This window comes from Geospiza fortis, unplaced genomic scaffold (assembly GCF_000277835.1).
Source record: "Geospiza fortis unplaced genomic scaffold, GeoFor_1.0 scaffold5, whole genome shotgun sequence".
Taxonomy (NCBI): domain Eukaryota; kingdom Metazoa; phylum Chordata; class Aves; order Passeriformes; family Thraupidae; genus Geospiza; species Geospiza fortis.
The window spans coordinates 319917-335693 of record NW_005054421.1 but is presented as its reverse complement, the minus strand read 5'-3'; the positions used below and the strand labels follow the sequence as shown (position 1 = coordinate 335693).

The 15777-nt window shown below is 42.8% G+C and overlaps 1 protein-coding gene across 1 annotated transcript in view; it reads right to left on the bottom strand.

The window, feature by feature from the left end:
* ATF6 (activating transcription factor 6) overlaps nt 1-15777 on the bottom strand; it is a 70757-nt gene that overhangs the window by 29751 nt on the left and 25229 nt on the right. The window contains exons 11-13 of the mRNA XM_031061665.1: nt 14509-14573; nt 13789-13837; nt 10455-10538 (exon numbers count right to left, since the gene is read on the bottom strand). Of these exons, the coding sequence (XP_030917525.1) occupies nt 10455-10538; nt 13789-13837; nt 14509-14573 (198 nt within the window). The remainder of the gene's footprint in view (nt 1-10454; nt 10539-13788; nt 13838-14508; nt 14574-15777) is intronic.

Sequence of the window (15777 nt, the reverse complement as noted above, 5' to 3'; positions counted from 1 at the left end):
GGGGAAAATTGAGAAGAGCTTTTCTGCCTCCATTTAGCAGAAAAGAAGCCTTGAGTGGTGCCTGGTAGTCCATAAAGTAGCAACAGCAATCTGTGAAATTTTTTAAGAAAGAAAGGCAGATGCAAAGAAATTAAGAAAGAAAAACAGAAGTATGAGAGGAACACTGCAAATTAAGCAAACTTAAGCCTTTATCAGTCCGTCTCTCACTTGACATGTGCCAGCAGCATCCAGAACTACAGTAAAGGCTTTTGCCTTCAACAGTTCTAATTAGGTACATTTTACTAGTGGAAGAAGAAGTCTTGAGTTAATTTCCACATTTTCTACAAACATCCTGTGATGCAACCATATCAGAGAACCACAGAAGCTCTGTTTTCATAAATGTGGGTTTTAAAAATGAAATGCTCCATTCACAACATTTCACCAAGCCACTGAAGTTTTCAGCTTTTTTATTTCAAAATACAGGGGACTTTCAGGTCAAAGAAACCTCTACCAGAATTCTAATCACAGAACAAAGATGTGAGGAATGATGCCTGAAAGGTTTTAGATGAGTATATATCAGTGTCCTCTTAGACACTGAGGGTACAAATACTATGGCAAAATAATTGATTTCACTACATGGATAGCATCAATTGCATAGGCACTTTTATAATCACCTAAATTATGCTTCCACATGCTCCCCTCTTTTCTTATTACTGTACTGGTTTCAATTCTACACAAAACAACTGAACATCTTGGACTCATGATGACTTCTGCAAATTATCAGAGGTACTGAGCACCCTGAAGGCACCAATCCAAATCTTCTCTTCTAGCTGGAGGGCAACTCAGATTGCCATTAATCAGTTTAATATGTGTAGTCACTACTTTCTTCATTACCTAAACTCATCAACAAAAATACCTTATCATGCTCTTAATGTGCAGGTCTACAGCAGAGCAAGAGCCTGAGGCTACTTCCTCCTGCTGGATGTGCTCCCTTTCACTTCCATTCCCTCCTGCCTTCTGAACCTCTCGTGGCTCTGCAGAGCTATGCCTGACCCACACAAAGGCAGCGTGAACTCCAGGCAGCCCCCAGGCTGCAGATCATTCCCCTCTGTCCCTGTGATCCCACACAGATCTGTTTGTAAGCACACCAAGAGCATACGCAGCCCTGTAACAACTGCACGTGCCATTACTGGGAGGGAAACCCAGACCAGGAGCACAGTAACACATCCTCTGATGGGCCAGATTCAACACTATAACTTCCTACAAGCCCATGCAGCTGCACCAAGGCTTTGTCAGGGCATTTTCAATCAGAAAAAGCACTGCAAGCAGCTAGAGGTGATTTGTAACAGAACTGGACAGAAGGTGCCACAGCTGAGGTACGGGGCTCTGGTTTTTGTCTTTCAGTGCACACTAGTCTTGTTCTAAGATGCCTGTTTCCTAGGAGAATTAAGGTACCGGAAGTGACTTTTATAAACAAACAGGTAAACTCTCAAGTCAACCATCAAGATTTGGAGAGACTAAGTCATAAGGGTATCAATTTTGATTGATGTGAAGAGGTTCTACTCTGCTGGACAGTGCTGGTTAGAACTGCCAGGAGAGCAGAGGAGGGATGAAGTGCTGTAGGGAATTAAATGATCATTATTCGAGAACTTACAGGAGGTCAGGTTCTTCTCTCTGGCCTATCCTGCACTCTTTACAGGCACATGTGTGCATGACAATGAGATTAAGGGACAGACATGCTTTTTACATGCATTTCTTACATCCCTTTGACAAGTGCCATGCTGTGGGCAATATCCTCCTCCTGGACTGCCATACCAAGCCAACACCAACCAACTCTACCCTGAAATGGAAATACCCTGTCACAACATTGCCATTTACCCAGCTGGCTTCACACCCTTTTTTCAGCATTGGCAGTACCACACCTGTGTTTAGCCTTAACCTAAAGTTTCCTTCTAGTTGTGTAAATGTAGTTCTTTACACTTTCTTTCAACCTCCTAGAGCTGCAGTTACCTGATTTTGCCAAAATTTTACACCAAGAAAATGGCTGCATCTGTTGCTTTTCTCCAAATGACAGCATGTTGATGTCTACCTTCATTTTTGTACATGTTTCCCTATGTTGCCACTTCGGAAATTGAGTGGGAAGAAGGAAGAAGGAAAGGAAACTTCATGCCTGGATTCTATGCAGCACCTCTGCTGCCTGCTGGAGAGTTAAGGCTTACAGCTGGTTAGCAAATGCCAAACATATGGACCAGCAAAAGGAAAGAGAAACCCAGAGTGTTATTTCCTTGATGTTAAGGAGATGCCCTTCTGGAGATGGTGGTCCCAGATCACCTAAGACAGCAGATTGGTTTCCTTTCAGCTGCCTTTTCCAGGAATCACCTGCCCACTGATTGCCTACTGAGTTCCTGATAAAAAACTGCAGATCTGAGTGCTCAGGACTGTTCTTAGAGAGGAGAAGAGCTCCACGCTGATTTCCTAGAAAGGAGATTAAACAAGGGCTTCCCAGATGCTAACAAGTGACTCAACCTAAGAATCTCCAAGCTGAGGAACAGCTTGGGAATGTGCACTTCTAGAGCCTCAGAGGAGAGCATTGTTCAACACACAGGAGCCTGGCAGGACTCAGATCCTGAGAGGAAGGCCTGTGCACCTTCCCCACCTCTCTGAGCACAGCTCAGACCACTTTCCTCATAGTGGATATAACCCTCTTTGTGACAGCTGACACTTCCAACCTTGTTTTGGATAGTCAGGAAACCAAGGAACAATAACAATCACTTGTGCAATACTTGGTGGCCCTTTGCCAAGCAGCTCCAAGGGCAGTGGCCCATGGCGTTTAGCAGGCAGGCCACTCCTCCACAGCATCCTCATGCTGCAACACACTGCTCGAGCTGTGCACATGCACCTCCTACACAGCTTTGCCTTCTCTCCATGAAAAACACTTTCAAGTGCCAGAATTATTCACAGGCACATTTTAACGTTTGCAATCAAAACACAAAGAGGATTTCCTGAACAGTGGTTTCCAGTGTGAAGGATCTCTTAGCTTAGCCCATGGCATTCTGAATTCCTAATCACTAACTCAAAGCCTGACAGTCTCTATTAAATGTGCTGGCAAAATTGGAGTTCATCCAACTGCAGGGTGAAGAGCAAAGCCGTGCCAGGCATGAGGCAAAACGATCTCTTCTCACACCCATCACCATTCCAGTAGATAGACCACAAACAACTAGGAGACCCAGAAGCTGAAAACAAGTTTTATGTTCCACTTTCAAGCAATTTCAAAGTCAGTTTAAAGATAAGAATGTAGAGTGAATTCTATCACACTTCGTGTCCTAGGAGTGTCAGCTATTTAAAAATAAAACCTGGAAGCTAGCAGAGTTCTGTTCGGTCCAGTGGGAGGTGATGATAATCTGCACACACTCATAACAGCACCTGGGCTCTTACTTCATAAAATAAGCTTTGTGTGCTGTCCAGCTAAAAACCTGGCAAAAGGATTAATTCTAACTGGAAGCAAATAACTTCATCTGACCAGAATTAACTCTAAATGTGTGCCTAAGATTTTAAATAATGCTCTCAAATGTAATACTGTAATGATTAATATTTGCTAAAAGGTAGGACACTAATGAAAAAAAACCCATCTCTATTATGCATACTTTACTTTTATACAGACCCTAGAGTGTCAGATATAAAACCAGAAAACGAACAGAAAAATATCACTAGTCTGAAGCTGTGGAAGTGTGAAGTTCAACTAAGAAAGCAAGCAGGGGTACTGTCAAGTGGTCTCTGCATGTACTGTCATTCAAGGCAAACAAAGTATCATGAAGGTAATTTTTTCCAAGCAGTTCATTCCTATCAGATTCAAGTCAGGGTCTTACTGGCCACTGTAGTTCCAGAGGTGAAGGTATCATTTATGTCTCTGTACAGTTAGGGCTCAGTCAGCATCAACCCCATAATTAGATACTGCTACAGATCATAAGCAAGAGCCCATCGTTCCCTTCTGGGAACTGTTCAGAATAATCTAAGTAAAATTTTCTTCAATGAACACCATGCTATCACAAAAGAAAATGTACTATTATCTGGCATAAGTAAAGTATTATTAATGCATTACTGAAGTTGGGTTATTTCCTGAAGGAAGGGAACTGTTTCAGAGCTCCATATTTTCACCACCTGCTCTGATTGAGCACAAATTAATTGTCTGTGGATAAACTTGTGCTCCTGCTCACTTTGTGGGTGGCAATTGTCTGTTCTGTACTCTTAATAGTGCTGTTCTGTACTCTCATTAAGTGAGATACTGCTGTCATTCCTTTACTGAGACAATTCCCACTATATAATCACATCTTCCTCCCACGCTTCCCAATTATACTTCTCCAGCCTATGTCCACACCAATTTCATAAGCAGTGGGACTTTTACAGAGGTTTTCCAAACCCAACAATCTTCCTTTCCTTCTTGCCCACAGCTCTTTGTCTCTCAAGCATGCAGCACATTTTAAATACATGTATGCTATTACTGGTCACGTCTCCCTGCAACCACTTTGGGTTCTGGAGACATTTCTTGCAGCATGTTTTATTTTCACTATAATTATCTGCAGTGTATGTTGTCCTTCCAAATACTAGTTTAAAAATAACAAAGTAATACTTAGATCTAGGATGTGTAAAGAAATTCAGTAATGGCATTAATATGATTCATGAAGTTCCAGCAACCATAGAGAAGACAAACGAATCAAGACTATACACACAAAATCCAACAGGAGCTTTTGCTTCATGCCAGATATATTCAAGTTGACTTTCCTGCCTCTGCTTATACATCTGTCCTCAACACCACATCAGTTCTTGACTTTATTTGGAGGGCAGTGAGGTTCAAAGGGACCCAAGGAGATAAAAACCAGAGCGACTAAGACTTTGCTTCCAAAATGCCTTGGGATAGATTCCCAAGCAGGAGCTAAGAACAGAACAAAGGAAACAAAACCCCACTTGCTGGGACAGGCATTACTTCCCTTCTCAGAAACACCATTCTGCAATGCTGTTCTGGCCCCTCCTGTTTGCACCTGGTTGAGCCAGCAGGCTGCAGGAGATGCTGCACTGCAGCTGCCACTCGTGGCTGCTCCTCTCTGGCTTCCACCCCCACACATCTGGGATGCCTCACTGCCTGCTCCTTCTCTTCCCCCTCCTCTCAGGCTGCTTGTTCTCCACAGCACACACACAGCTCTTTGCTGCTTTGCCCCCCAAAGGATGTCCTCAGTGACAAATGATGACATAGTCAGGTTTTTTGGAAAACAGGAGAAGGTGTTGACAGAAACACTTTAAAAAACTGCTGGCCTTTAAGCTGCAAACCTAAATTAACTTCTTTTGAGTGTCCTTTTACCTAACTTGCATACACAAGTATTTTGAGAATCCCAGGACAGAGGTGAGGCCATTTGTGTTGTATAGATCAACAAAAAAATTTAGACTTCATTTTAGATTATTTGATTTCTCTCTGGAGGTTTTTAGACTAAGCTCTAAGATGCTACCAAAAGCAACATCTTCCCCAGCTGAGTAACAGAAAGAGCACAGAGAAACCTTCTCCCCACCACCTCTCCATCCCTTTGAAAGTCCCCTCTACCTCCTCCCCACCTACCTGAAATATTCCATATGGAAAGGAAGACAGTTCAAGAAACACCAGAACAAAAAAACCAATGAAGCAAGCTTCATTGGGGATTTGGAAGGAGAAAATTTCCTGACACAGAAAGAATCCAAAGTCTGGTCAGAAAAGAGGGAATTTGTAAAAAAGAATACAACAGGCCAGACTTAATTTTCACTATCGACACTTAGATGGAAACAGGAGATTTTCATAATGGATTTTCAAATCTGAAAGTCAAATACAGCTGTAGTTTGACAGAGGCAGACTCACTGAGCTTCAGGGCATGCTGAAGCACAATCACACATTCTGTTTGCTTCCAAATTCTCCCAGAGAGGCATGAATTGGCCTCACAGAGAAGACTGAAGCAGGTTGAAGGGTGAGCTCTGCTTTGAAAAGGACAGACAATTTTATCATGGATACTATGCCCTAAACCTCAGTTCTTTTACCACATATTATTCTCAGCATATTTATAAAATATAGGACAAGATCTAAAAATCCTACAATCCTGGGATAAAGTAACCTTTTTCCTCTGAACAGTTGCTACGGTCAGGCTCCACAGGAAAAAGGGCAGTTTGTAAAATCTTTCGAAAATCTGCATATTAACTGACAGCAGTTGCAAATCCACAGGACTCAAACAAACAGAAGAGTTGCTCTGTCTCTAGATAGATAGGGTAGCAGGACTATGTGGGTCTAATCAATTAATCTGAATGAAACACCAAATTACACATCCCAGTCTGCAGAAATCCACAGAAAAGTCAACAGCAGAAAACACTATGTTCAGTAAAAACCACCCATTGTCAAGTGCAACAACTTGGCAATGGAGGAAAATATATGTTAGGACTGAATTTCTGGCTGTGAAACATCATCTGAAGCCAACTTCTTCTAAAGCAGTTTTCCCTGCAGGATGTTGATGGCATCAGGAGCACAGTGAATTGGAACCTGCCTCATTCAAATGATTGCTGCCAGCAGTGTGTGCAGCACAGCAAACTGCTGCTGCACAAGCATGTCAAAGCCAGCCTTTATAATCTTTTGCTTCCTGAAAGTAACAGATCATCCCAAATACAATTATATCATCTCAAATACAATTAGCACAGGACTAATTGGCTTATTACCAACAGAAGCACATTTCAACTTAAGACATTTTTATTTCTAGCAAACAAAGAAAGAACAAACGTTCTGACTGAAATTTGGCTTAATCATTTCAGCAAAAACTTGTTTGCAGAACTCAAAAAGGTGTTAAATGCTTACTGCAGATGTTGGCTTATAGGACCAGAAATTTACTTTCATAGTAAGAGGTTTCCCTGAAGCTCTATGGTTTATGGCACTGAAGTAGAAATTTATAAAGCAAATTCCCAGAAGCTGGTAAAGGCTTTGCCATTGATTCCCATAGCACCAGCATCACTCTTTCTCTAAGAAACAGAAACCATTTAATATCTACTTTTTACTACATTCTATCGTAAGATACTCTATATGCACTGCAGTAAATGCAAGTGGCAAACTTTGATATTAGAAGACATTTCTGCTTTGAAATAGAGAAAGTAGTGAGAGAAAATGCCAGAGGTCCTCTGAACTTCCGACGTGAATTAAACTTTAAACTGTGTTTTCCTTAAGAACAGTAATTACATTCTTACCCTAAAAAATGTTACTGTCCTTGAATAAGCCTGCAGAGATGTCATCACTGAGTGAACCTTCCAGGATGGAGAGATCTACTGTTTAATCACTCCAAGTTGTGGGGACTCTGATCCTAACCACACAAGGGTGGAATAATCTGAAGCAGCATTTAGAGGCCAAAGTAAATTGGATGGGATTTTTTTCTCCAATGATTTACTTAATTACTTTTCACATTAAGCTAGCTATTCAGGTAATTCTAGAAACAATTGCAAGGCCTGAGTACTCTGTGGCAAACCAGATGCGAGCTCTGACAGAGAGCTGTGTGGGTGCCAGGCTCACACAGAGACAGCCAGGTGTCTCTTCCCTGCTGACAGAGCACCTCAGATCCACCAGCTGGGCTTTTGCATCCACACAGACATTACAGAGCAGAAATCAAGGGGGTTGGCAGAGCAGCAGACTCTTCTTGTTTAAAATGACATTACAGATTCCCCTGATAACAGCAACAAATTAATTTCTTTAGACCCAGAGCAAAAGCCCTGCTTCTGCTGCGGACTCAGCTGATCCAAATGCTACTTTATTTTCCTCTCTCCTCCTTCAAAAGAAAAAAAAAACAAAAACACATAAACTTTAACTGTAAATATGCAGACCTGCAAGCCTTCCAAGACAAAGGAGAGAAAATAAAATTGATGAGATCATGGGAATCTCAGGTAGCAAGCATCACTAGAAGAACATGCAGTGTGCAACAGCTTTGCTTCCCAGTCCTGCACTTCCAGAAGTCTTGGCTGAGTCCTACCATGTAAGAGGCAGGGGCAGCCCTAGCAAATCCCATTTTCTAGAAAATCCAAGGAACTAGGGCATGGCTTCTGCAGTGCAAGTGAGAACACACAAAAAATATTCCATTTTATCACATGCAACCAGGAGAAATGCTGGGGGTTGAGAGGCCGCAGAGCAGGAAACCGGGACAGAGGATCCAGGGACATCATGTGGAAGGGAACTCCTGACAACCACAGCCCACCTTCCACTTGGAGCACTACAACGAGAACCACCCATTCCCTGCAACTTTTAACTACATGATTCTTGTTCTGTTTTCTATGTTACAGGGCTGTAACAGGTAATTAAGTATGTGGGAGTGTCTGCATGGCAAACAGTGAGAGAGGAGAACAAAACATTTCATCTCCAGGCCTTGGCTCCTCACTTGGACAAGCACAAGCAATACAAGTGAACTTTGGGACAGCACTGGGGGGGAATCAGTCCTCTCACAGCTCCTAATCAGTAGGGAAAAGGGAGCTGCGGTCCAGAGAAAATGAAGTCAGCAATCCCCAGGAGGAGGTGAAAGGGCACCTTCCCAGGCTGGGGCCCTGCTGATGGCACCCCTCTGGCTGTGCAGGAGTCCTTTCTTCTGCACTCACAAAAGAATCTAAGCAAATCATTGAAAAGTGCCTCAGGGCAGAGCTTGCTGCTAGATCAGGTTTGCCCTGTTAAAACAATAAATGAGGTAATGCACGAAACTGCCTTCTATTTGAGGACACTTCATTCATAAAACAGAAATACCAAAAGCTTTGCAACCAAATAAACTTCATAGATGGGTTTAAAAGGCCCCTGCACCCCTCCCAGCAAGAGAGCAGAGCAAGCTGTAGGGATTCTGTGGCACAAGGCACACTGTTTCCAAGGACAGCTCTGCGACTTGAAATGAGAGCTGACAACTTCCAGGTCATTAACCCAACAGTGTAAACAGGACCTATGGACATGTACATGCATTCAGGTGGGCTGGAGCAATGGCCCCAAGTGCAGAACTCTACAAACACTGCTCTGCTTTTTGTTCAGAGTTTCCAGGAAAACTTTTATTCTCTGCGCCCTTGTCTTCATCCTCAGGATATGTGGAGCCTGGTGCTTGCTATGTTTGCGTTGCTAGCTGAAAGAACAGCAGAACATGCCAAGCATTTAATAACAAAATTCCAGCCTTGTGACACAACCCAGTAATCCCAAGACTGGAAGCTAACCTCATATTTCTACTCAGCATAAAACCTTAATACCAAGAAGAGCACCGCTATTTTTATTTTGCCTGAACCTTTTCTACAGACGTGCATCTCACAAATCAAGAAACTTGCTGTGTACCAGGTGGAACAGGGCTGTATTACCTATGTACCTATGGCATCTATAGATTGGTATTATGACAACACAGGAACTGCTCAAACTAGCTGTGCTGATCTGTGTGTTCTTACACAGAACTGGTTTTAGCTGGGTGAGCTGCTGTCGTGGCCACTACTGGTGCCCCACTACCTCAGGGCCCCTCTCGGATCGCTCCTACGAAGAGGAAACAAATGGAGCTTTGCAGGGTCCTGGGAGGATCACAGCTGGGTGAGAACATGCACACAGCAATTCTCATCTAACACCCCAACTGCAAAATGGCAGGGCAGGAGGCTCAGCAAGGCCCAGGGTCAGCCAAATGTGCATAACAGACATATTTAATGACTCATTGAAACCTCTGCAAAAGGGAGGGAAGAAGTTCCTCCAACTCCAGATTGGTGTTTCAACCACTGTCTGCCTTGATCATTTCCATCACCAGATCCCAACCAGCTTCTCACTGCTGCAGCTGTCCTGGCTTCAACACTAGTCAGGCTTGCAGTGCAGAAACTGCCATCAGACACCTGAAATTCCATTTTATAACAGCTTTTACCATCAGTAACTGTGTTGCAGATGTGAGGCTGTGCCTGACAAAGCTGCAGCACAAGCCTCAGCTGTATGTCAGCACAGATAGCAGGCCTGCTCATCTGTGCCAGCTTACAAGTCACAAAACAGCAGAAAAATTGTGGCTCTGCACACAGTTCTGTACAGCTACAATATGTGATACATAAAACTGCAAATGCAAGAGTTTTAGGCGAAGACAGAAACTGTATTGTGCTAACAGTAATAATTTATGCAGGGGGTATATTTGTTCCTATACCCAGAAGCAGAGAAGGTTTGTACCCCTATTAAGCAGCTCTAATGTGTGTTGAAGCACACAGTTCATGCAATTTTGGGCTGTCTTGCCCTGGCACTATAGTGTTTCCTGCAAAGCTCTTTCCATTCCCAATGTGATGGGCATGATTTACAAAGACCATGATCTGGCCACGTTACTTGTAAAGGACACAGAGAAGCATAATTTCAGAGGAAACAAATTTACCTTCAATCTTGACTAAGTCATCTTTGGTATCTCTGCTAGAAGCAATCTTAGGGACCTGAGTAGAAGGCCAGTACCAGCCCCTGCTACACTTACTCTGCGGAAGGACACCACATAGAAGGTATCTTCCCTTCGGTGAATTGCTTCAAAGAAGTCTTGATAGCTCCTTGGAGAGGCATGCTGAAAAAATGAAGGGCAAAGGTAATTATTTTAGACAAGACAGTTAATTTCAGTGAGACTTTGGAGACCTGCTTTTTAAAGGAACTCCAGTTCTTCCTCCACTGAGAGAAGCTTGAGGAACACAGAACACAGGTGAGGACAATGAAACTACTCAGTACTTTTTGAAAATTCAAGGTGTTTCAAAGGTCTTACTGTGGCAAAGTTTTCCAGATTTGTTTTTGTTCATGCTTCTGAGGCCAGCAAAAACCTGTTTGCTACCTCAACAGGAAGAAAAAGTTTCAACCTAAAGTGTCTGAAAAATTGTGATGACTTCTGAAAATAAATTTAAGGATAAAATGTCATTCTGAAATAAAATATCAAACTATTTAGTAATGAAATAATTTTCTTTTACTGCTAAAAATCCAAACCACTGAAATTGAAAGAAGTACAAAGTTAAGCATAAACAAAACTTTTAATTTACTGTCAAATGACAAATTCACCTTCTTTCTCACCCACATTTCTTTTCTTTTTTTTTCTGTTGTGTCCTCTTGTCAACTCAAAGATTTTTCCCCTGGTCAACTCCAAGGTTTGTCTTGATTTCAATTCAGACAGAGGAACAAAAATAAGATATTCACATAATTCTGGCTTATCTTTTCCATGGTTCTCAATTTACACACGAGACACAAGGAAAAGATGCTCTAAACCATTTTAAGCCAAAGCACTGGCAAGTCCTACAGTCATGGTACTTATCCACTGTTTATCTTGGAAAGGTGAGAAATTCCTGGCATATACTGCTATCATTAATACTTCCCCAATCCCATTCCAGAAGAACTTATTTAATCACACTGGAAAGCTGTACTCAGGGAAACCATTAGCTGGACCTTCAACCTGTCATTTTAATTTCCTCCACTTTAATAGCACACTGTGTGTTTGTGGCAAGGACACTGACTGGGCATCCCTCCCCTCCCAAGGTGTCTTCTGCTGACCCAGGTTTTGAACTAGGAGGGCTAATTTAGATTATTTTAGTACGTTTATAAAATATAACAAGGCACAAATCTATCACCAAGAGATTTTCTCGAGCAGCAGTCATAAGAGGCTGTCACCATCTTCTCTTCCACTGCTAACCGAGTCCTGTTACAAGCAGAAGACTGCAGCTGCCAGGGCAGCTGCCCTTTCATAGGACTGGGGGTGTCAGTCCTGGGGGATGAGGAGCAGGCAGCTCTACTCTACACACCCCTTTCTGCAGAACTATGCATGAGAGGAATCAGCTCCTGTCCTTCACACACAGGAAACAAAGTCTGGAGCTAATTTGAGCTTGATTACTCATCCACAAAAATACGCAGGCACAGCAAGTGCCTCCTTGAGATGGAGCATGGAGCTGGGCTGTGATGAAAGGCATCACATCTGAGATGGAGCACTGGAGCTGGGCTGTGATGGAAGGCACCAGCACTGGAGCTGGGCTGTGATGGAAGGCACAGCACTGCATGTACAACACATCCTGAGAGGTGACACAGGGTATACAGAGTTGTGTGCTCGCCCACACTCCATGTGACACAACAAGACCTGAAAACCAGCCACAGGAAAAAAACTGCCCCAAAGCACTTAGAAACCACAGGGTCTTTCCAAAGCTCTCCTGGTTGTGTAACACATCGAATATGAGCGATATCAGGGGCTTATTGTAGGTACACAGTTTGTGGTAATTGGGAATGGGGCTGTGGCCAAGCCTCATCCCTAATGGGTTACAACTGTGAAAAGCAAGTGAACAGTATTGAAAGCATGAGACATGGAGTGCCCAGATGTGCTGACCAACCACAGAAGGGAAGAGAGCGCACACAGGTACAATGCATGAACAATGAGGGGTATAAAAGGCTGGGCTAAAGAACAACAGGGGCAGATGTTTGCAGCCTTCTGAAGTGATATGATGTCATTCTGTACGGGCAGACACCTGAAGCCTTCTGATGTGGTGTGGTGTTACTCTGTAAGGGCTGAAGCTTTCTGAAATTGTATGATGATACTCTGTGTATCACGGCCATCTCAACTGCAACATATGCTGTGGTGTATGCTGCCACATATTGCAGGGCAGGACATCACATCTGCCGATAACCGCGACGGACCCTCCACCAAAGGGAGGGAGTAACTCCAGAACCAAAACCAAGTGCAAAACTATCAATTGTTACAGTAACACTTTTACATATTACAAGAAAGCACCATCTTAAATTGTGTATCCCAAACAACGGTGCTGAACCTGGCCATTTATTGGGAGATAAAGAGAATTTTTGTTTTAAAACTCTGAAGGACGCTGCTTGTTATGCATTACAGAGCACTGGGATGTTGCACACAGGCTTGTTTTGGGAAGAAATGAAGCAGGACACAGTGCTTTATGCATCAAGAACCACAATCTTAATAGTGCAAACCTTAGGAAAATAACTGGAGAGTCTCATTTTGATACCTGAAGCCTTAAGAAGCACTCTTATATAAGCCCTCAACAAAATCACCTCTGAAAAAAGCTACACGGACTATAAAGAGATGAGAGGTGTTGATGATTTTCTTTGAAATCATCTTAAATTTATCTCCTTCACTGCTTTGACTTCCCTGAAATTCTTTTCAATCCTCAGCTTCCTGGTGGAGATTACAATGGAGATGGAGACTATCTCTTCTAACAGAGGCATTCAGTAAACCTGAAGTTAAGCCTTTGAGTAGGACATTGGACTAGAGATCTCCAGAGGTCCTTTATAACCTAAACTTCCCTTGATTCTATGATTTCATGGAGCATCTAATAGCTGGTGGCTCCAAGAGGAACTGGAAATCTGTTATATGTTCTTAGCAGTTCCAGGACAGGCTCAGCATGCAGCTGCCATGACTCACTAGTCCTGTTCACATAAACATCCTTAATCTGAAAAAAACCCAAAAAATCTCACTTCCTTCACAGTACAACAGATGCGTGATGTTTCACACTGTTTCAAATAATCCAGATAATTCTTTTTCAAGAGTAATGCAAGCATGTATATTAAACTGCCTTATGGCTTGAGGTTTGCTCATCAGTGCCCAGTTGAAACAGCTATCCTTCATCTGCCTGTAGAACTCAAAAAGCTTTTTCTTTTTTTTTTCTTGTAAGTCAAGATGTATCAAAATTTGACAGCCTGTTTTCCGTAACATTTGCCTGCAGCTTGCTCTTTTCCCCCAGGCTGATTCTGCTTTCAAAGCAGCAGTGCAAACAGGAAGGCCACTGCTGTTCTACTTCCCACAGCACCATTTCAGGTGGTGCTCTCACCAAAAAGTTCCCTCCATACTCCATTCTGCTCTTACACTCCTCTTTGGCACTTCAAAGCAGACAGCCTTCTAAACAGTTTCACAGAGATCAGGAGAGAGAGAAATTTTGTTTCCTAAATCATTTCTGTCCAGTACTTCCTGTCACCAGGGAAGAGGGACAGGATAGTGATGAGGAGAGGTGGGCAGGGGACATCAGGAAACTATCCATTAACATGCTCCAATAATCACCAGAGAAAAGTCAGCAGATGGAGACAAAGAATGCAAATGAGATACAATGGTACTTTAAGCTCAACATAATAATTTGGTGCTAGCTCGACCCTTGAAGATAATGAGAGAAACCTTTCCCTTACCAGATTCATGGCTCTTTGAAACCTTCTTATAAACTAACGATGTTCTCAGAGTCAAAAGTCAGTTCCCCCTGTTTTTCCCTAAACATTCAAATCTGTTTAGAAAGGGATTCTGGAGAGCAAAGCAAAGATTTTCTTAGAATTCATAGCTAGAAGAGCCCTGGAAGAGTGCAGCTGTGATACAGGGGTGTCTTCAAGTGCAATATAAATAATTAGAAGCTGTTATTTGCTAAGGGACAGAATTAGACCAAGAAAAGTAGCTGTATTTGGCTTAAGAACCCTGAGAAGATGAAAATGGTCACTCTTTACCAACTGTTGGTGAAAAACTAGGTTACTAAGTAGAAAGCAATAACAAAGGAGCTGTTCTGCCTTACCTGAGACTGGTGTCTGTGTAAGGCATGGCCATTAGCTGGGAATCAGCTTTGTCACTGAGGGAGCTCTGAAAAAGGGGAAAAAAGAAAAGATGACACAAAGTGAAACCAATAAGCAATTCTGTAGTTTGCCACTACATTAAATACAACACACAGAGTGGGGGGCAAAGGTTAATCAGTACCCTGCACCAGAAATGTGCATTTTTCCACTGAAACACGAGAAACTGAAATGGTCATCAATCAAGTTGGAACAACAAAAGCAGCAAGATTTTAATACAGCCAAATTTGAAGCCAACATTCAGAGACAAGAAAGGGAGCTTGGCACCACAGACAACATTTCTAAACATTCTACCATTCTGCTCTGGACACAGGTGAGAAGGATCTGAAGTTTAATACACAACACTTCTTCTCTAGAATACTGCAGTCTTTCCCACACTGTAATGCTCAATTCCTTTAAAGCTATTACTGTGTGGGGGCCGGAGAACCAGCAAAGGGAAAGCCTACCACACGCCCCTGGAGGGCCAACCTGAGCTACAACCCTTTTGGTAATGGAGAGCAAGAAAACTGCCCCCAGAGACCTTTGTGACTGCAGGTTGATTTCTTCTACCCCACTGGCCCTTCCCCCTCACTCCAGCCCTGTGCCTCATCCCACTGGCCCTGGTGTTGTGTGCCGCCCCTCGTGATCCCTATACAAACCCCTGCTTTCCCTGCCTGAGTGGCTCTTTGTCCCTGGGCTCCGAGGAGGAAGCTCAATAAAAGCTCTCCCTGAAACCTCACACGAAGACCCCATCTCTCCTTCTGCATTGCCCAGGTCCCGGCAGAGCTGAAATCAGCCGGTGTGAGCACACACATGCCGTGCTGCCGAGGCGTCTTTTTCAAGACGCTTCTTCGGGAAGGTCGCGGCACTCTGGACAACCACCCACCGCAACATTGCTACATCTAATCAACTTAAATACTTTGAAAATTCATTGTCTTAATTTCAGCCTTGATATAAGTATGCCATCTAGATAAAAGAGGTTTTAAAAAATGAGAAATATGAGCACAAGTTTCATAATTCTGTAGTCGTACAAAAAAAAAAAATCCCTCTAGCAATAATTTAAATAGTAGAAATATTTCAACAAAATGAATCAGCTCTTGCCCTTAACAGTGAGTCAGATGAATGTGCTGTAGAGGTGGTATTTCTCTCCACTAAGCAATTGCTTATCCTTACAGAGAAGCCATAAAAAGGATAACAATTTATTTAATTTTAGAAAATGCTGAACATATTTTGAT